Source organism: Macaca fascicularis, chromosome 1, assembly GCF_037993035.2.
Source record: "Macaca fascicularis isolate 582-1 chromosome 1, T2T-MFA8v1.1".
NCBI lineage: Eukaryota > Metazoa > Chordata > Mammalia > Primates > Cercopithecidae > Macaca > Macaca fascicularis.
The window spans coordinates 110,809,089-110,831,969 of NC_088375.1; the positions used below are offsets into that span (position 1 = coordinate 110,809,089).

The 22,881-nt window shown below is 40.3% G+C and overlaps 1 protein-coding gene across 17 annotated transcripts in view; it reads right to left on the minus strand.

Moving 5' to 3' along the window:
- RPRD2 (regulation of nuclear pre-mRNA domain containing 2) overlaps positions 1–22,881 on the minus strand; it is a 125,343-nt gene that overhangs the window by 36,772 nt on the left and 65,690 nt on the right. For 10 of the 17 annotated variants that reach the window (XM_073996535.1, XM_073996517.1, XM_073996527.1 and 7 more), the window contains exons 3-7: positions 5,681–5,781; positions 4,739–4,816; positions 3,419–3,471; positions 2,653–2,779; positions 318–493 (exon numbers count right to left, since the gene is read on the minus strand). In XM_073996535.1, the coding sequence (XP_073852636.1) occupies positions 318–493; positions 2,653–2,779; positions 3,419–3,471; positions 4,739–4,816; positions 5,681–5,781 (535 nt within the window). The remainder of the gene's footprint in view (positions 1–317; positions 494–2,652; positions 2,780–3,418; positions 3,472–4,738; positions 4,817–5,680; positions 5,782–22,881) is intronic. The other 7 variants (XM_073996513.1, XM_045364459.2, XM_073996525.1 and 4 more) reach the window with 1 other exon arrangement.

Here is a 22,881-nt window from a genome sequence, read left to right on the forward strand (position 1 = left end):
TTGTTGGCCAGGCTGGGGTACAGTGACATGATCACAGCTCACTGCAGCCTGAGATCACACCGAGATAATTTCTGTACTTTTTTGCTAGACACAGGGTTTCACTATGTTGCCCAGGCTGGTCTCAAAGTCCTGGGCTCAAGCAATCCTCCTGCCTCAGCCTCCCAAAGTGCTGGGATTACAACATCTATCCCAAAAGTAATTTCTTCATCTACGATGAGATAAAAAATGCTTATCCTAACAGTTAGATAATGCATGTTAATAATCTCTGAAACATAGTAACAAGCATTCAGCATAAGACAGCTTTAATTATTACTTACATTGGCCACCACTTTTACTTCTTTGTATTGTGCTTCATAGAAAATTCCAGCATTTTCCAGTGCTTCTGTTAATGAGGGTCCATTTTTCACCTGCTTATCTAATCCATTCACAAATTCTTCCAGCTTGGAGCTTGCCTCTTCAAATTCTTTGGAGAACTTCTTCCCACCTGTTTTATCTAAAATGACATGGGAAGTATTCATTTCAGGGTAAAAAAAAAAAAAAAATGTAGTCTTTTGACTTTTGAAGAAAACCTCTCTTTGTGAACATACTCTTGCTGCCTTACTGTGCAATACTCTTAGTTTCATAGTTTTGTCTTTTTTTTTTTTTTTTTTTTTTGAGGCGGAGTCTGGCTCTGTCGCCCAGGCTGGAGTGCAGTGGCGCGATCTCGGCTCACTGCAAGCTCCGCCTCCCAGGTTCCCGCCATTCTCCTGCCTCAGCCTCCCGAGTAGCTGGGACTACAGGCGCCGCCACCACGCCCGGCTAATTTTTTTTTTTGTATTTTTAGTGGAGACGGGGTTTCATTGTGTTAGCCAGGATGGTCTCGATCTCCTGACCTCGTGATCCGCCCGTCTCGGCCTCCCAAAGTGCTGGGATTACAGGCTTGAGCCACCGCGTCCGGCCCTTTTTTTTTTTTTTTGAGATGGAGTCTTGCTCTGTCACCTAGGCTAGAGTGCAGTGGCGCGGTCTCGGCTCACTGCAAGCTCTGCCTCCCAGGTTCACGCCATTCTCCTGCCTCAGCCTGTAGCTGGGACTACAGGCGCCCGCCACCATGCCCGGCTAATTTTTTGTATTTTTAGTGGAGACGGGGTTTCACTGTGTAAGCCAGAATGGTCTCGATCTCCTGACCTCGTGATCTGCCTGCCTTGGCCTCCCAAAGTTGCTGGGATTACAGGCATGAGCCACTGCACCCGGCCTAACAATTTTATCTTAAAGAAGCTTCTCCAAATTACAAAACCACAAAACAGATTATTAAAATTCTTTACAAAACAGACTCATGTGAACCTGCCAGAGTGAAGGCACTTGTAACTAAGGTAAAGAAAAGAAAGTTCAACTAAAAGAGTTTGGTGATTACTTATTTTCTTCACAAATTGGATTCTACACTGCTACTTACTTAGGAATAACAGAATGAAGCTCAATTCTATTCACTTATACCATAACTTTTGCATTACAGAAGGCAGTAAGATGTTATCTCTTAAACAAGCAAAGTAACGTTCAGAAAAGTAAAAATAAAGTGACCTCTGTATGCACACAATAAAAGTTATTCTTTCCTATCTGAAAAAGATTCGTGATAATTCAGTACATCTACTTCTTTCCCAGTGACTGGCAGAATACGGCTTTGGATGTGAGTATAAATTTTGGCTTTGCCTCTTACCAGCTGTGTAACTTGGGCAAGCTACTAATCTCCTTACAAGACCTCAGATTTCTCATGTGATAAAATAGAGATTTTTAGGATGTTTTCTGTTATGATGATTGAATTAGATAATATACGTTAAATTAATTATTTGTTTAAAAAAATGTTTTTTTTAGAGACGGTCTCTTCTGTCACCCAGGCCGGAGTGCAGTGGCATGATCACAGTTCACTATAGCCTCGACCTCCTGGGGTCAAACAATCTGCTTGCCTCAGCCTCCCGGGCAGCTAGGACTACAGGTGTGTGCCACCAAGTACATTAATTTTTAAATTTTTTTGTAGAGGCAGGGTCTCATTATGTTGCCCAGGCTAGTCTCAAACTCCTGGTCTCAAGCAATCCTCCTGCCCTGGCTTCCCAAAGAGTTCAGATTATAGGCACTGTGCCTGGTCTGTTAAATTTAAAGTATGGTACAGGAATAAAATTGGTGCCAAAATTAATAGCCAGTAGTCATTTACTTATTATTTCAAAAATATTCATCAAATATCTATTATGTGCCAAGTATAGCTCTAGGTGCCAGCGTATAGCAATGAACAAATCAATATAATTTCTGCCTTCATGAGGCTTACATTATAATAAATTATTAGTATGATTTACAATTTACAATGCAAGGAAAAGAGATAGTCTAACTAGATTTTATGAGGCATTAGAGTAACTTCATTGAAGAGCATACCCATACCAAGTAACCACACATGTGAAATACAACTGTCTATATATATAACCCAATACACCAAGAAAGTACTAGAAATGAGAAAGATAGAATTTACTTACGAAATTTATATGCATGAAACAACTACCTGGGAAACCAGAGGTGCCACAACTATTTTCTACCCAAGGCTCTCCTTATGAGGTAAACCAGTATGATTACCGGAAAAATGACAGATATGGAAAGAAAATCTGACTTATTCTAAAAGGATGTAAGCATTACCTTTTAAGCATTTGAGAGTTTCTGTGCTGCACACATCCACCCTCATAGTTGACAACTGCTTTTCCTTCAGTTCTATCTGATCTTCTGAGCGCTTGTATAGCAACAGCTCTTCAATTAGGGCCTGAGACTAAACACAGACCAGAGTCATATTTCATTTACAAGATCATTCAATTATTCTCATTCTATCTCTCCCTGTTTTATAAAACAAAACAAAACAAAACAAAAACAAAAACAAAACCCTAAAGTTTAACAAAACCCTGGGAGGAAAAAACTTTTCACTTTTTCTCACAGTCACAGATATTAATGATCAATTCTCATGTCAAAATCATGTTTAGTTATAGACTTTAAAAGATCCTTTTCCTTAATTATACAAAGCTAATTTATGGATACAGAATTAAGACTAAAACAGACAAAGGTCCACTTACAAAGCCTCTTTAAATTTTAATTACATAAACATAGCCTTCTGTAAGCAAATTCTAATTTAGAAAGAGTTTCACAGGAAAATAAACTCTCTTGCTGGCATAAATTGAATACAGAACTCAGCTGATAATAGATATACTGGAAGAAGGTTATTTCTACCATTAGGGGAACAGATAAAATGCCAAGCAATCTAATCCCAATCTGGGTTCCTTTAGAACAGTTCCCGCATGTTTAAAACATGACAGGTGTAACTGAATACAAATAAATCTTATTGGACTATACAGGAAACTATAATACAAAAGGGGTGAATAATACTTTGCTGTATTAAACAAATTCTGTAACTTACTCGAAATTCCGCAACTATCTTAGACTTGAGAGCAGCTTTTGGATTTGTAGATGCTGTTGGAATTAAACAAAAGGTCATTAAGAGTACAGACACAAAAAGTTGACTAATAGGAAAAATTTTAGCTCTATAGTTAAGGATATACTCTGAACATATGGCAACATGCACATTTAAGTCATAATTCCTAAAATAAATAATGGACTAGGAAATTTGAACACTCCTAAACATGGTCAATGTAAAAATATGCTATTTAGACAGACCTAATCTACTTACCTCCAACAGACCCTTGAAGTCATAAAGTCCTAGAATTATTGATTTGGAGACACCGAGATACATCAAGTACCTTTTTTTCCTAGTGTGGGTGCAAGAGGATCTAAATACCTCAAATTAAGAGTGTTCAGGAACAGGACATCCAATTAATCCTGAGCACTGGCTGAAGAAAATTAGTGACAAATAACTCTATTCCTATATATTTATCCTTTGAATTTCTTTTTCTGCTGACTCAATTCATAGCAAAAATAGGCAAGGAAACTTCTAGGTATATTAACACTGTGGTTGAACTTTGGCTGAAATGACGACTCTTGTTGTTCCTAAGCATGCAACTTATGACCAAAAGGATGTCTGAGGACTCCCTTAATCATGATGGATATCATATGCTCGCTGGAGCAAAACCATCCCAAGTGTCTTGTTTTACCTCCCAATTCTCACTCTCTTTTACTTTGTTCCCTCCATACCTTCAAGTCTCTCTCAATATTCCTCAGTTTGCCCACAGCAGCCTATCACATGCAGTATTCCATTCCCTTGATCTCATGCTGGGTAAATATGATAAATATAACAGGAGCTCCCATTACAGAATGAGCTTCTGGCCAGGATCTGAGGCCCACGTCTAATTTGGTAGAGTATATCCCCCAAATCTGGAGATTTCATGGTTCCCACAGAAATGCTTCTTAATGCCTAGTCTCCTCTTCAGATCTGTTGTTTAATGCCAGCTGCCTCTAACATCATATATCCTTGAACCTGAAAATTAGCCTGGACACTATCAAGTATTTTTTTCTTCTTTCAATCCCCCAACTACTCTTGAATCTTCACTCAATTAAACCCTTTTCTGCATTTCCTTTGTTTTAAAGTGTAGTTTTTGTTTGCTTTTTTTTTTTAAGAAGTAACTCCATGATGGCTTGTTTATCATAGGTCACTGGGAGCCTCCCAGGCCTGGAAAACAGGCTTGCCCATGGTTTATGCCAGGTACGATGTCAAATGGTCTACATTTTCTTCTGCTCCAAAAAGAGGAGGTAATTTTATATTAGTTGAGATTTTGTTCCTTACTTTGTGATTTCTTCCACTGCTTATTCGGTTGTTTGTTCAGATTTTCTTTCAGCTGCTTCTGAGTTTTGAAAGTGGTACCTGGAAAACATTTCAGTTTTTGCAATCTGGCATTATGGGAAGCTGTTCTGTCTGTCCACTTCAGTGCCAAAGTTGCAGCATGAAAAAAGGCAATCCGAGACTGTGTGTTGTTTCTTTCTTTCCTTTTCTTTCATTTTTATGAAAAAATAGAAATTCCTACCCGATCTAAGAAGCTGTCAAATAAACATGATTTTTATCATCAGTGAAATTACCAATTCTGAAAAAAATAGGGAAGGAGGCTTAAAAATACCAATTAACAAATTAAAATGAAGAATTTAACAGCTTCTTAGAAGATGCCATTTTTAAAGCAAATTTCTAGTCAAATGACGGTCATGGTAGCAGATTATCACCAACTTCTACTCAATAACTTAATTACAAGCATAAAATACATAAGAATTAAATTCCTTTTAACAAAACAGTACACAACTTACTGTAAATCTAAATCAAAAGACAGTCTAAAGACTGCCGATATATGCTTACTACCAAACAGCTTAGTGAGAATTGACACCCTGTGAAAAATTCTCCAACAGTAAGGGCACAGGGCAGTATTTATTAACACAAACAATGAACCATTTGAAACACTCAATGCAAATGCAGGAAAATAACCAGATGGCTATCACCACTTAATATGCTTGACTTTTGTTATCACTAAAAAACAAAATCCAACCCCATCCCTAAAACCAATTCTATTTACATTTTAATTCAAACAGATCTAGGTTTCTCAAAAGTATTTAATTTTAAACAAATAGGGCTAGATTCAAAACTTAATTTTTCACTATTATACAACATGACCATATCTATAAAATTATGTAATTGTAAAGACTGACTCAAAATTTTCTTTTAGGAGAGAAAAAAGACACTTACTCAAAGCTTCTCTCAATGCCACAATCATCTCTTCTGGGTATACATTTCTATCTTCCCAGATTTTAAAGATTCGTTCTACAGACTTAGAGACAGATGGATCCCTGAAAACAAAGAAAAAGTAATACAGACTATAAAAACCTTGACTTCTATTCCAAACTAGAAATCTGAAAATAAAGTTATCAATAAAATTATTTTCCAAATTTCTTCTGATGTTTATTTCAAAACTTTTTTCTATAATATCCAGGACTAAAGAAATCTTAAACTTTAAGGATTTTAAGAATCTTAAATTACCATTCAACACTTTTATAAATGACATAGATGAAACTACAGATGACATACTGAGAGCTTTTTGATGGATATGAACTTGAGAGGGCTGGGAATGTGTGGACACAACGGGAATTCTAAAAGAGATTGAAAAACCTGGTCTAAAACACAATTATAGTAGTACTGAATAAGAAGACAAGGTTTAGCAATGCTGTATTTTTTCATTTTTTAAAGGTTTAGAAAAAAAATCTTGAATCAATCACATACTGTAACATGTTTTCTAAAAGACTATTACATAATACTATGAGAATACACAATAAGAATTAGGGAAGTAAAGGGTATTGGTTTATTCTGGCTGGATCACAGATGAGCTTCTGGTTCAAGTTGGCTATCTAACTTTAAAAAAATGTTGGCCGGGCACAGTGGCTCACGCCTGCCACCCCAGCACTTTGGGAGGCCGAGGTGGATGGACTGCCTAAGGTCAGGAGTTCGAGACCAGTCTGGCCAACTTTGAAAGGCCGAGCTGGGAAAACCACTTGAGCTTGGAAGCTTAAGACCAGCCTGGTATACAGAGAGAGACCTCATCTCTACTAAAAATGAAAAAATTAGCCACATGTGGTGGCACACATTTGTAGTATCTCCTACATGGGAGCCTGAGGCAAGAGAATCGCTTGAGCCCAGGAGATCCAGGCTGTAGTGACCGGTGATCATAACACTGCAACCCAGCCTGGGCCACAAAGCAAGACCCTGTCTCAAAAAAAAAAAAAAAAAAAGTTAAAGTAGAAGTGAATGATAAATAATTACCAATAAAATTAATAATTTAAGATTTTAATTATGCTTTGTGAAATGTAGAAGAAATATAAAAAAAACAATGCAGGAAGGGCATAACCGTTGTCAGGAAGAGGAATCAAACTGGTGTGATCTCAGGAAGCAAAACAAGGACAAAAGTATGAAGCCATAGGGAAAAGAAATTTTATTCTAACAGATCTGCCAAAGAACAGAAACCATTCTAATAATTTAATAGATCTGTCAAAAGACAAAACAGGAATTTAACCTCTCCCTAAGTGAATCCACCAAACCATGTGGAGATTGAAGTATATGATTCAAAAAAAAAAAAAAAAAAAGCTATGTCAAATTTAAGGCCTCTTTCAAGGATGAGAGTCTATGAATCCATATCATCATGTATTCACAAAGAATTTTTTTTCTTGCCTAAGAATGGCTTATGTAAGAAACAGAGAAAATTGTATTAAACCTTATAATTTTCTTTTTTTTTTTGAGACAGGGTCTCACTCAGTTGTCCAGGCTGAACTATGGTGGCGTGATCTTGGCTCACAGCAGCCTCAACCTCCTGGGCTCAAGTGATCCACCTGCATGTAACATGCTTTACTGCAATATTTGCTTTATTGTGGTGGATTGGAAGTGAAACCTCAATATCTCCAAGGTATGCCTGACTATGCGTGTGACTGGTTTCAAATACAATGCTAACATTTATAGAAGAAAAAGACTGGAAGATAGTAATACTGAAATTGTTATCTTAAAAAAAAAAAAAAAGGAAATTGTTATTTTGTAAATCTCCATTTGGTGAAAGTGAGTGAATTTTTCTTTATACTTTTCACAATTTTCTGTGTTCTATAATGTTTAGATATGACCGGGCACGGTGGCTCACGCCTGTTAATCCCAGCACTTTGGGAGGCCGAGTCCGGCGGATCAAGAGGTCAGGAGATCAAGACCATCCTGGCCAACATGGTGAAACGCCGTCTCTACTAAAAATACAAAAATTAGCTGGGCATGGTGGTGCATGTCTGTAATCCCAGCTACTCGGGATGCTGAGGCAGGAGAATTGCTTGAACCAGGGAGTCGAAGGTTGCAGTGAGCTGAGACTGCGCCACTGCACTCCAGCCTGGAGAGAGAGCGAGACTCCGTTTAAAAAAAAAAAAAAGTTTAGATATGTAAGTACTTACCATTGTGTTACAGTTGCCTATAGTATTCAATACAGTGACATGCAGTGCAGGTTTACAGCCGAAGAGCAACAGGCTACACAATATAGCTTCGGTTTTTAGTAGGCTATACCATCTACGTTTATGTAAGTACACTCCATGATGTTCACAGGATAAAATTCCCTAATGACGCATTTCTCAGAACATATTCTTTTTTTGTTTTAGAGATTGAGTCTTGCTCTGTCACTGAAGCTGGAGTGCAATGGTGTGATCTCAGCTCACTGCAACTTCTGCCTCCTGGGTTCAAGAGATTGTCCTGCCTCCGCCTCCCGGGTAGCTGGGATTACAGGTGCCTGCCACCATGCCCAGCTAATTTTTTTTTTTTTTTTTCCGTAGGGACAGGGTTTCACCATGTTGGCCAGGCTGGTCTTGAACTCCCGACCTCAAGTGATCTGCCCACCTTGGCCTCCCGAAGTGCTGGAATTATAGGCGTGAGCCACCGCACCTGGCCTCAGAATATATTGATGTTAAGCAACACATGACTTTTTTTTTTTTCTTGAGATGAGTCTTGCTCTGTCACCCAGACCGGAGTGCAGTGGTGCAATCTCCGCTCACTGCAACCTCCGCCTCCCGAGTTCAAGTGATTCTTCCGCCTCAGCTTCCCAAGTAGCTGGGACTACAGGCCCGTGACACCATGCCCGGCTAAATTTTGTATTTTTTTTTTTTTAGTTGAGACGGGGTTTCACCGTATTGGCTAGGCTGGTCTCGAACTCCCGACCTCATGATCTGCCCGCCTCGGCCTCCCAAAGTGCTGGGGTTACAGATGTGAGCCACGATGCGCGGCTCGACTTTTCTGGTTTTTTTTTTTTATAATGAGAGAAAGAATCTCAGCAAAAAAAAAAATATAAGAAATGACAGTAGAGTCTGTTCTTTCTGGTTAATAAACCTCTAGAAAATTGTAAGGTTTAGGCTGGGCACAGTGGCTCATGCCTGCAGTTCCAGCACATTGGAAGGCTGAAGCTGGCAGATTACTTGAGTCCAGGAGTTTGAGACCAGTCTGGGCAACATGGCAAAACCCTGTCTCAGGAAAAAAATACAAAAACTAGCCAGACGTAGTGGGGTACACCTGTAGTCCTGGCCACTTGGAGGGCTGAGGTGGGAGGATTGCTTGAGACCAGCGGTTCGAGTCTGCAGTGAGCCCTGATCAAGCCACTGCACTCCAGCTTGGGTGACAGAGTAAGACTCTGTCTCTAAAAAACAAACAAATAAATTTTTAAAAAGTTACATTTACACTATACGTCAATTAAGTGTGTAATAGCATTATGTGTTAAAAATAATATACATGTTAGTTAAAAAAATACTTTGTAGCTCAAAAAACCTTAACAATCATCTGAATCTCCAGCAAATCATATTCTTTTTGCTGGTGGAGGGTCTTGCCTTGATGTTGATGGCTGCTGACTGATCATGGTAGTGACTGCTGAAGGCTGAGGTGGCTCTGGCAATTTCTTAAGATAATGAGGTTTGCTACATAAATTGACTCTTCCTTTCACAAAGATTTTTTTTGTAGCATGCAATATAGCTTGATAGCATTTTGCCCATAAGTTTCTTTCAAAACTGGAGTCAGTCCTCTCAAATTCTGCTGCTGCTCCATTAATGCAATATTCTAAAATCCTTTGTTGTCATTTGAACAATGTCCACAGCATGTTCATCAGTAGATTCCATCTCAAGAAACTCTTTTTTTTTTTCTTTGAGACAGAGTCTCACTCTGCTGCCCAGGCTGGAGTGTAGTGGCACGAATTCAGCTCACTGCAACCTCTGCCTCCTGGGTTCAAGCAATTCTCCTGCCTCAGCCTCCTGAGAAGCTGGGACTACAGGCACCCACCACCATACCCAGCTAATTTTTTGTATATTTAGTAGCGATGAGGTTTCACCATGTTGCCCAGGCTGGTCTTGAATTCCTGAGCTCAGGCAATCCACCTGCCTCTGCCTCCCAAAGTGCTAGGATTACAGGCGTGAGCTACTGTGCCCAGCAAAACCACTTTCTTTGCTCATCCATAAGAAGCAACTCTTCATTTGTTCAAGCTTTATTCATGAGATTATAGCAATTCAGTCCCATCTTTGGGTTCTATTTCCAATTCTAGTTCTCTTGCTATTTCCACCACACCTTTAGTTACTTCCTCCACTGAAGTTTTGAACCCCCTCAAAGACATCCATGAGTGATGGGATCAACTTCTTCCAAACTCCTGTTTTACGTTTTTATAAATATATATTATTTATATATTTTATATATATAAAATGTATATATAATGTAGGTACATTATAAATGTATATATAATATACATATATATATTTTTTGGAGACAGAGCGAGTGTCGTTCTGTGGCCAGGCTGGAGGGCAGTGGTGCGATTTCGGCTCACTGCAACCTCTGCCCCCGGGTTCAAGGGATTCTCCTGCCTCAGCCTCCTGAGTAGCTGGAACTGCAGGCGTGCACCACCACACCTGGCTAATATTTGTATTTTTAGTAGAGACGAGGTTTCACCATGCTGGCCAGGATGGTCTCGATCTCTTGACCTCATGATCTGCCCACCTCGGCCTCCAAAGTGTTGGGATTACAGGCGTAAACCACCATGCCTAGGCCTAATACTGATATTTTGATCTCTCCCCATGAATCACAAATGTTCTTCATGCCATCTAGAATGGTGAATCCTTTCCAGAAGGTTTTCAATTCCCTTTGCCCAGATCCATAAAAGGAATCACTATTAGTGGCAACATTATAAGACATAGCCTTATAATGTCTTTCTTTCTTTTTTTAATAATAGAGACTAGGTCTTGCAATGTTGCCCAGGCTGATCTCGAACTCCTGAGCTCTAGAGATCTTCCCATCTCGGACTCCCAAAGTGCTGGGATTACAGATGTGCGCCACCATGCCCAGCCTGTATTTTTTCTTTTTATTTGAGACAGAGTTTTGCTCTTGTTGCCCACGCTAGAGTGCAATGGTATCATCTCGGCTCACTGCAACCTCTGCCTCCTGGGTTCAAGCAATTGTCCTGCCTCAGCTTCCTGAGTGGCTGGGATTACAGGTGTGTGCTACCATGCCTGATTTTATATTTTTAGTAGAGACGGGATTTCACCATGTTGGCCAGGCTGGTCTCGAACTCTTGACCTAAGTGATCCACTAGTCCTGGCCTCCCAAAGTGCTGGGATTACAGGCATGAGCCACCATGCCTAGCCCCGTATTTCTTAAATAACAAGAATTGAAAGGTCAAATCACTCGTTTATCCATGGGCAGAATAAATGTTGTGTTAGCAAGCAAGAAAATAACATTAATCTCCTCATACATCAGAGCTCTTGGGTGACCAGGTGCATTGTCAATGAATAATAATATTTTGTAAAGAATCCGCGTGTGTTTTTTTTTTTTTCCCCTGAACAAGAGCAGGTCTCAACATTGGGCTTAAAATATTCAGCAAACCATGTTGTAAACAGATGTGCTGTCATCCAGGCTTTGTTGTTCCATCTACAGAGCACAGACAGAGTAGATTTAGCATAATTTTTAACAGCCCTAGGATTTTCAGAATTGTACATGAACACTGGCTTCAACTTAAAGTTTCCAGCCAGCTGAATTAGCTCCTAACAAGAGAGTCAGCCTGTGCTTTGAAGCAAGGACTGACTTCTTTCTAGCTATGAAAGTCCTACATGGCATCTTCCAACAGAAGGCTGTTTCATCTACCTCGAAAATCTGCTGTTTAATGGAGTCACCTTCATGAGTGATCCGAGCTGAAGTTCTGGACAACTTGCTGCTGCTTCTACATCAGCACTTGCTGCTTCATCTTACACTTTTGTGTTATAGAGATGACTTCTTTTCTTAAATCTCATTCTCTCAACCTTCATCGAATTGAAAAGAGTTAGGGCCTTGCTCTGTATTAGGCTTTGGCTTTATGTTCTATCTGGCTTGATCTTCTATCCAGGCCACTAACCTTCTCCATATCAGCAATAAAGCTCTTTTGCTTTCTTATCATTCATATGTTCACTACAATAGCATTTTTAATTTCCTACAAGAACTTTGCATTCACAACCTGGTTAACTGGTGCAAGAGGCCTAGCTTTCAGCCTGTCTTGGCTTTCAACACGCCTTACTCACTTAGCTTAATCTTTTCTAGCTTTTTATTTAAAGTGAAAGATGTGTGACTCTTCCTTTCACTTGAACACTGAGAGGCCACTGTAGGGCTAATAATTGTTCTAATTTCAATATTGTGGTGTCTCAGGGAATAAGGAGGTCCCAGGAGACAGAAAGAGATGGGGAATGGTGGGTTAGTGCAATCAGAAAACACACAACACTTACCAATTAAGTTCACTGTCTTACATGGACGAAGTTAGGAATACATAAAAACAATTATAATAGTAACATCACTGATCACAGATCATCGTAACAGATACCATAAAAATGTGAAATGTTGCAAATATTACCAAAATGTGACACAGAGACATAAATGAGCATATGTTGTTGGAAAAACAGCACCAATAGGCACAGGGTTGCTACAAACCTTCAATTTCTAAAAACAACCACATTACCTGAAATGCACAATAAAACAAAGTATGCCCTAACTCTCTTCACACTCAAAAAATTCTATTCTATTATTTTCACTTAACAAACATTTCCCCATCTTCCAATCAACTCTTTATAAACATTCCTTTCTTTCTTATTTTTTGGAGATAGGGTCTCACTCTGTCACCCAGACTGGAGTGCAGTGGCATGATCTCGACTCACTGCAACCTCCACCTCCCAGGCTCAAGCGATTCTTCTGCCACAGCCTCCCAAGTAGCTAGGATTACAGATGTGCGCCACTACCACCTGGCTAATTTTTATATTTTTGGTACAGACAGGTCATGGTTTCACCGTGTTGGCCAGGCTGGTCTTGAACTCCTGACCTCAAATAATCCACCCGCCTCAGCCTCCCAAAGTGTTGGGATTACAGGCGTGAGCCACGGTGCCCAGCCCTAAACATTACTTTTAATGACTACACAATACTCCATTAGTATTTATAAATGTATATTTAACATTTCCAAACTTTATTCATAAGGGTTTCTCATATTTTCTGTTAAGGCTGTTCTTTTTTTTTTTTTTTTTTTTGAGACAGAGTCTCGCTCTGTCGCCCAGGCTGGAGTGCAGTGGCCGGATCTCAGCTCACTGCAAGCTCCGCCTCCCGGGTTTACGCCATTCTCCTGCCTCAGCCTCCCAAGTAGCTGGGACTACAGGCGCCCGCCACCTCGCCCGGCTAGTTTTTTGTATTTTTAGTAGAGACGGGGTTTCACCGTGTTAGCCAGGATGGTCTCGATCTCCTGACCTTGTGATCCGCCCGTCTCGGCCTCCCAAAGTGCTGGGATTACAGGCTTGAGCCACCGCGCCCGGCCAAGGCTGTTCTTAAATATCTAAGAACAGCTTTAACTGTTCTTAAAAACTGTTTACATATATATATAGACAGTATCGCTCTGTTGCCCAGGCTGGAGGCAGTTGCACAATCTCAACTCATTGCAACCTTCACCTCCCAGGCTCAAGCAATTTTCCTGCCTCAGCCTCCCCAGTAGCTGGGATTATAAGGCATGCGCCATCATGCCCAGCTAATTTTTGTATTTTTTGGTAGAGACAGGTTTTGCCATGTTGGCCAGGCTGGTCTCGAACTCCTGGCCTCAAGTGATCTGCTTCCCTCAGCCTCCCAAAGTGCTGGGATTATAGGCATGAGCCACCGTGCCTGGCCAGATATTTCATATATTTTATTGCTAGCGTGACTCACCATCCTTACTGCTAACTTCCCAGAGTAAACTCACTTATTAAGTCTGTTGATGGTTCAGTGCTGCTTCTTGATTGGTTAAAAAAAAATTATATGCCTCTGTGTGTGTGTGTGTCATATTATGTATATTATATTACATATATTATACATATAATATTATATATATTGCTAACCTCCCAGTGTAAAACTCATTTAGAAGTTTGGTGATGGTTCAGTGATTCTTCTTGGTTAAAAAAAAAATTACGGTAATCCCAGCACTTTGGGAGGCCGAGGCGGGCAGATCGCGAAGTCAGGAGATCGAGACCATCCTGGCTAACATGCTGAAACCCCGTCTCTACTAAAAATACAAAAAATTAGCTGGGCATTGTGGCGGACGCCTGTAGTCCCAGCTACTTGGGAGGCTGGGGCAGGAGAACAGCGTGAACCCAGGAGGAGGAGCTTGCAGTGAACCGAGATCATACCACTGCACTCCAGACGGAGCAAGACTCCGTCTCAGAGAAAAAAAAAAAAATTATGTGTGTGTGTGTGTATATATATAGTGTATATATATTATATTATATATATACAGAAAAAGAGAGGGTCTGTTTGTTGATGGTGAATTATCTGTTTTTGTTTCTCTGTTTTTATGTTTTCCTACTTCTTGAAAGTAGTTTTGCTTTGTATGCTAATCTACACTGACAGCTACTTTCTATCAATGCTATAAAAATATTTTTTCACAACTGCCTCTGGCTTCCATTGCCGCTGAGAAGTCTGTCATCAGTTTAATTGTGGTCTTTTTTTTAAAAAAAATTTTTTTATGGGTACATAGATGTGTATCTTTTTGGGGTACATGAGATATGTTGATATAATGTGTAATAATCACATTGGAGTATATAATAGGGTACCCATCACCTCAAACATTTATCATTTCTTTGGGTTACAATCATTCCAATTATACTTCTCCCCCAACCACCTCACCTTGAGACAGGGTCTCACTCTGGTCCCCCAGGCTGGGGTACAGTGGTGCAATCTCGGCTCACTGCAGCCTGGATTGCTCAGGCTTAGGTGATCCTCCCACCTCAGCCTCCTGAGTAGCTGGGACTACAAGCACATGCTACCACACCTGGCTAAATTTTGTGTTTTTTTAGAGACAGAATCTCACCATGTTGCCCAGGCTGGTCGCAGACTCCTTGGCTCAGGCAGTCCTCCCACCTCGGCCTCCCAAAGTGTCAAGATTACACGTGTGAGCCACCGTGCCCAGCTCCAATTATTACTCTTTAATTGTAGTCCTTTTATACTGATCTTTTTTTGGCTGCTGTTTTTTAAATCATTTTTTTATTGTGATTAAATATATGTAACATAAAGTGTGCCATTTCAGCCATTAAATGTACAATTCAGTGGCAGTAACTACATTCGCAATGTTGTGCAATTTTCACTACTATTTCCAAAATTTGTCACTACCTCCCTCAGACCTCATCACCTCCCAAAGGCTCCACCTCTTAATACCACCACGTTAAGGACTAGGTTTCAACATATGAATTTTAGGGGGACATAAACATTCAGACCACAGTACTCTGTACCAGTAACTCCCCCTGGCCTCTTTTTCCCAGCTCCTGATAACCTTTAATCTTCTCTCTCTATGGATCTGCCAATTCTAGGTATTTTGATAAATATTTGTCCTTCTGTGTCTGGCTTATTTGTCCTTTTGTGTCTGGCTTATTTCAGCATGTTTTCATGGTTTCAACCATTTCGTAGCATTTATCAGAATTTTCTTTTTTTTTTTAAGATTTAGGGTCTTGTTCCATCACCCAGAAGAAAGTGTAATGTCATTCCTTTTTTTAAAAAAAATTGTGGTAAAATACACGTAAAATTTACCATCTTTTTTTTTTTTTTTTTTTTTGAGACGGAGTCTCACTCTGTAGCCCAGGCTGGAGTGCAGGCCGGATCTCAGCTCACTGCAAGCTCCGCCTCCCGGGTTCACGCCATTCTCCGGCCTCAGCCTCCCAGGTAGCTGGGACTACAGGCGCCCGCCACCTCGCCCGGCTAGTTTTTTTTTGTATTTCTTAGTAGAGACGGGGTTTCACCGTGTTAGCCAGGATGGTCTCGATCTCCTGACCTCGTGATCCACCCGTCTCGGCCTCCCAAAGTGCTGGGATTACAGGCTTGAGCCACCGCGCCCGGCCAAAATTTACCATCTTAACCAATTTTTTAGTGTACGGTTCAACAGTCAAGTACATTCACATTGTTGTGCAACCAAACTCCAAAACTTTATTTTCCCAAATTGATATACTATATCCACTAAACAATAACTTCCAATTCTCCCCTTTCCCCAGCAACCACGATTCTACTTCGTCTCTGAATTTAACTACTGAAGGTGACTGATGTAAGTGGTATCATATAATACTTGTCCTTTTGTGACAGACATGTTTCACTTAGCATAATGTCATCAAAGTTCACCCATGTTGCAGCATGTATTAGAATTTCCTTCCTTTTTGGCCGGGTGCAGTGGCTCACGCCTGTAATCCCAGCACTTTGAGAGGCTGAGGTGGGCGGATCACCTAAGGTCAGGAGTTCAAGACTAGCCTGACCAACATGGTGAAACCCTATCTCTACTAAAAATACAAAAATTAGCCGGGTATGGTGGCGTGCGCCTGTAATCCCAGCTACTCAGAAGGCTGAGGCCGGAGAATTGCTTGAACCTGGGAAGCGGAGGTTGTAGTGAGCCAAGATTGCGCCATTGAACTCCAGCCAGGGCAACAAGAACAAAACCCCGTCTCAAAAAAAAAAAAATTTCTTTCCTTTTTAAGACTGAATAATATTCCATGTTTGTATACATCACACTTTGTTTATCCATTCATCCACTGACGAACATGTGGGTTGTTCTTCCTTTTGGCTACTGTCAATAATGCTGCTATGAACATGCCTATATAACTATCTGTTTTAAGTCTCCGTTTCCATTTCTTTTGGGGTATATATCTAGAGGTAGAACTGCTGGATCATGTGGTAATTCTATGTTTAATTTTTGAGGAACCACCAAACTGTTTTCCACAGCAACTGCACCATTATACATTACTGCGAGAAATGTAAATGGGTTCCAATTTTTCCACATCCTCTCTCAGCCCTGTCATTTTCTAGTTTTTTGTTTGTTTTGAATTATAATTACCCCAGTAGATGTAAACTTTGGATGTTTTTAAAACTGCTTGTTTTATAATTTCATTACAATAACTAGGTATAAAATTTTTATTTATGCTATTTAGTGTATGTTATTGCTTCCTATATCTTAGATTCATATTTTTTATCACTTTTAAGGTGTTCTCAGCCAGTGTTATCTTTTTTTTTTGAGACGGAGTTTCGCTCTTGTTGCCCAGCCTGGAGTACAATGGCATGATCTTGGCTCACCGCAACCTCCACCTCCCGGTTCAAGTGACTCTCCCACCTCAGCCTCCCAACTGGCTGGATTACAGGCATGCACCACCAGGTCCGCTAATTTTGCATTTTTAGTACAGACGGGGTTTCTCCATGTTGGTCAGGCTAGTCTCGAACTCCCGACATCAGGTGATCTGCCTGCCCCAGCCTCCCAAAGTGTTGGGATGACAGGCATGAGCCACCATGCTCGGCCAAACAGTGTTATCTTCTAAATCACTCAAAAGTTCTCTCCTTTTGTACAGAATCTCCCAGGCTCAAGTGATCCACCCACCTCAGCCTCCTGAGTAGCTGGGACTATAAGTACACACCACCACACCTGCCTAATTTGTATTTTTTTGTGGAAATGAGGTCCCACTATGTTGCCCAGGCTGGTCTCAAACTCCTGGGCTCAAGTGATTCTCCCACCTTGGTCTCACAAAGTGCTGGGATTACAGGTGTGAGCCACCACACCTGGCCTTCATTCTTCATTTTCTCCACTCCTTATTTCTCCTGTTGCATTCTGATTTCTTCAGAACTACATTCTTCCGTATTCTCTTTTCTTTCAAGAGTTCCTATAGATTATTTTTTTCAATCTGTCCAATATCTTACCTGTTGTTCATTTTGTTATTCCATTTAATCCTTCTCTAACATTTCATATACATTGCTTTATACATTCTGTCTGATAATTCCAATCTCTGAAACTCATTTTCAGAGGAACTAAATCGACAGATTCTCAATTGTGGTGGTTTGTTTTTCTGTGTGTTCAGAGATCTTTCACTGTGAGCACGTTTGTCTGATCTTAACCTATGGGATTCCTTGTGGCCTAAATAGAAAATATGTTCATATAGAGAAAATATATCTCAGAAGCCAGGGGGAGCTAATTACCCAAGAGCACATTTGCCCTTCTCCAGAGCCTAGTTTAAGTGCCAAGATCACAAAATATTAATGTTATCAGCATGTTGGTTAATGTTGGCTTTGCCATTCTAATACATCCACTGTTTTTGGTTCTGCTTAAGTTTTGTCAAGGACATAGGTATTTTGTAACAAAATGACTCCTTGGAATAGATGGTTGACTCTTCTGCCAGAAGTCAAGTCATAATTATATATAAACGTCTGTTTCTTCAACTCGACTACAGAACTTCTTCAAAACAATGATTACAACTTATTCATTGTTGTTTCTTTGCTGTTACTAAATAGTAGCTGAATGAATGACAACAGGATATTATCGTTTTCTTTTTTTTTTCCTTTTTGAGACAGGTCTTACACTTTGGGAGGTCGAGGTGGGAGGACAGGAGTTCGAGACCAGCATGGGCAACATGGTGAAATCCTGCCTTTACAAAAAATACAAAAATTAGCCAGGTATGGTTGCATGCACCTGTAGTCTCAGCTTTCTGGGGAGCTGAGGTAGGAGGACTACTTGAAACCCGGAGGTCAAGGCTGCAGTGAGCCATGATCGTGCCACCGTACTCCAGCCTGGGAGGTTAAAAAGCCACTACTGGCTGGGCGTGGTGGCTCACGCCTGTAATCCCAACACTTCAGGAGGCTGAGGCAGGTGGATTACCTGAGGTTGGGAGTTCGAGACCAGCCTGACCAACTTGGAGAAACCCCGTCTCTACTAAAAATACAAAATTAGCCGGGTGTTGTGGCGCATGCCTATAATCCCGGCTACTCAGGAGATTGAGGCAGGAGAATTGCTTGAACCCGGGAGGCAAAGGTTGTGGTGAGCAGAGATCGCACCATTGCACTCCAGCCTGGGCCACAAGAGCAAAACTCCAGTTAAAAAAAAAAAGCCACTACTGACCACAATGTCAATTTTCACAGAATTTATAATCACCACAAACCATGTAACATGCTTAGTTACATAACCTTTTGTTCTTTGATTTTTAAGTTAAAAAAAATTTTTGGCTGACTTTGTAGAATTGCTAGGATGTTCAACAGCGACCTTACAGAATTGCTAGGATGTTCAACAGATGCTTTCTTTGCTAGTGACACCCCCCTTACTCTTATAACAGGAAGGTACTAGCAAATTATTTCAAAGGATAAAGTTGATAAAGTACAAGAGGAGGTGTCCAGATGTCACAGTTACGTAAAACTAAACACCATAATCTTGTATCTCACTCAGAGGAGTCTCTTTCCTTTACCAATACCTCATTACTGGGAAGTCATCAGAATAATGTGCTATCTTACAGGTCCTTAGTAACATCTGCTAAATGTCTGAATAAAAGACTAAGTAATGGGTTGACTCAGGCCAGGGAGCATACACCTATAGTGCCAGCTACTTGGGAGGCTGAGGCAGGAGAACAGCTCGAGACAGGGAAAGGGAGGGAGGAAGGATCACTTCAAGAGAGAGACAGTCAACACTTAGTCAAAAAATCTTGAAGCTGAAAAACAGGGTATGAGGATAGATTTTCATTCTAAAAATTCAAATTTGCCACTCCGTATCTCCTAACTTAATTCATATAACTTAGTCTATGACAAATATCTTCCCTAATGTATCACTTTAATTTTATGTTATCTTTGTAATGCAGAAGTTTAATTTCTATGTAATCAAACTCAAATATTTTTACTACTGTTTTTTGTGTCTTAAGCGCCTTTATCCCCTATAATCATAAAAATATTTATATTTTCTTCAAATAATTTTAAAGTTTGTTTTACACACCAAAGTAATTCACTTGTAATATATTTCTGTGTAGAGTGTAGGAAATCATTTAACTTTATTTTTTCTATACAGAAAGTGTTATACCCTAGAATCCGTTATTAAAGAGCTCATATTTGAGACAGAGTCTCACTATGTTACCCAGACTAGAGTGCAGCCTTGACCTCGAGATCCTCCTGCCTCAGCCTCCTGAGTAGCTGGAAACATAGGCACACGCCCCCATATCCAGCTAATTTTTGTATTTATTGTAGGGATGGGGTCTTACCATGTTGCTTAAGTTGGTGTCAAACTCCTGGGTTCAAGCAATCCACCCACCCTGGCTTCCCACATTGGGAGTTTGGGATTACAAGTGTGAGCCACCACATCACACCCAGATATCTTAACGATTTTCTTTTCTTTTCTTTTTTTTGAGACAGAGTCTCACTCTGTCGCCCAGGCTGGAGTGCAGTAGGGTGATCTCAGCTCACTGCAACCTCTGCCTCCCGGGTTCAAGTGATTCTCCTGCCTTAGCCTCCCGAGTAGCTAGGACTACAGGCGTGCGCTACCACGCCCAGCTAATTTTTGCATTTTTAGTAGAGATGGGGTTTCACCATGTTGGCCAGGATGGTCTCAATATCCAGACCCCAAGCGATCCACCCGCCTCGGACTCCCAAAGTGCTGGGATTACAGGCGTGAATCACAGTGCCCGCCCTTTCTTTTTTTTGGCAAACTTTTTATTTATTTATTTATTTATTTATTTATTTATTTATTTATTTATTTACTGAGACACAGTTTCACTGTATCACCCAGGCTAGAGTGCAGTGGCATAACCTCGGGTCACTGCAACCTCCAGTTCCCAGGTTCAAGTGATTCTCCTGCCTCAGCCTCCCAAGTAGCTAGAACTACAGGCGCATGCCACCATGCCTGGCTAATTTTTGTATTTTTAGTAGAGATGGGGTTTCACTATGTTGGCCAGGCTGGTCTCGAACTCCTGACCTCATCATCTGCTCGCCTTGTCCTCCCAAAGTGCTGGGATTACAGGTGTGAGCCATAGTACCCAGCCTATGTTAACCATTTTCAAGTGTACAATTCAATGGCATTAAGTACATTCATACTGTGCAACCATCACTACCATCCATATCTCCAGAAGTCTTTTCATCTTGCAAAACTGAAATTCTATACCCATTGAACAATAACTCCCCATTCCCTGCCCCCTATCCCAGTCCCCGACAAACACTATTCTATTTTTCTGTGAATTTGACAGTGAAAGTACCTCACTGTGTATTTGTTTTTTTTTTTTTTCATTAGTTTCTGTTCTTATTTTATTATATCCTTCCTTTCTTGGGCTATTTTGCTCTTCTTTTAAAACTTCTTGAGATGAATACTTAGTTCACTGATTTTTAGAGTACTTTCATGTTCCTTTATAATGCTTTACATATATTAGCCTATTTAATCCTCACAGCATCCCTAAGAGACAAACTGTACTATTATTCTCATTTTATAGATGGGAAAACTAAAGGATGAGAAAGTTAAATAAATTCCTCTACCAAGTAAGAGATCCAGGATTGAAACCCATGCAACCTTGCAAGTTTGACTCCAAACCTTGCATTTTTAACCTCTAAGCTCTGCTGCTTCCCAAGGAGGAAGAGCTACTCCATGAAGAAAAACTCATAAGCCCTTATATTAAGATATACAGTATGAGCGTCTGGCTAGAGCAATGGCTCATTACTGGGATTTAGGAGAGTTGGTGGTAAGGATGGGAAGACTGAGATTTGACTGTAGAAGTCTTTAAGTGGCATCCCTTTTTGTTTGTTTGTTTGACACAGGGTCTTATTCTGTTGCTCAGGGCAGAGTACAGTGACACCATCACAGCTCACTGTAGCCTCCACCTCTCAGGCTCAAGTGATCCTCCTGCTTCAGCCTTCCAAGTAGCTTGGACCACAAGCACATGCCACCACACCCAGTTAATTTAGTAGAGATGAGGTCTCCCTATGTTGCCCAGGGTGGTCTGGAACTCCTGGGCTCAGGTGATACTGCTGCCTTGGCCTCCCAAAGTGCTGGGATTATAGGCGTGAGCCACTGCACCCAGCCCTCTCTTATTTTTTAATGTTCAGTTTCCTATCTTCAAGTCGTTTTATATGACTTATTTTATCATCAGTATCCTCACCTGTAAAATGAGGATAATAATCTTTGCCCCTAATTATATCATATATTTGATTTGAGAATCAAAGAAAATAATAAAGATGGAAGGAAATTTCTTTTTTTTTTTTTTGAGATGGAGTGTTGTTCTTTTGCCCAGGCTGGAGTGCAATGGTGTGATCTTGGCTCACTGCAACTTCTGCTTCCCAGGTTCAAGCAATTCTCCTGCCTCAGCCTCCTGAGTAGCTGGAATTATAGGCACACGCTACCATGCCTGGCTAATTTTGTATTTTTAGTAGAGACAGGGTTTCTCCATGTTGGTCAGGCTGATTTCAAACTTCTGACCTCAGGTGATCCACTTGCCTCGGCCTCCCAAAGTGCTGGGATTACAGGTGTGAGCTACCACACCCGGCCAGAAATTTCTTAAATCATAAAGCAATGTAAAAATATATTTTAAAGGATTTCAGAGTATGCCTTGCTAATACTAATTTGTTAATTATAATAATAGCAGTAGTAGGCACAGTCATCTTCCTCATCATAGCAACAGCTAACATTTGTTGTTTATTAAACGTCAGTCACTGTTCTAAGCCCTTTATATATATTATTAACTCATTTAGTTTCCACGCTTTATGAAGTAGGTACTATTATTGGATTCATTATACTGATGAGAAACTAATTTTTTTTTAATTTACGTAAAGTTATAGAGTTACCAAATGGCAGAGCCAGAATTCAAATCTAGGCACACTGGGTTCCAGAGACTGTGGTCTTAAACCATTGTATCTCTGGACATCTATGTGTATGTAGTTTGAAGTGAATGAAAAAGGTGACAAACTGGGAAACTAGTTAGCAGGATATAATATTAATATATCAAACAGAGTGACAGTGACAATAACAGAAAATCAAAAGGCAGAGAGAAAAGGAGGAAGAAACTTTAACAGAAGAATCAGTCCCTGGTAACTGACTAAGAAATAAGAAAGAAAAACTTAAGATTACTAAGGGGCTGTTATAAAATGAAAAACTGTAAGTTAGATTTAGGAGAGCTATTTGGCAGAACAGA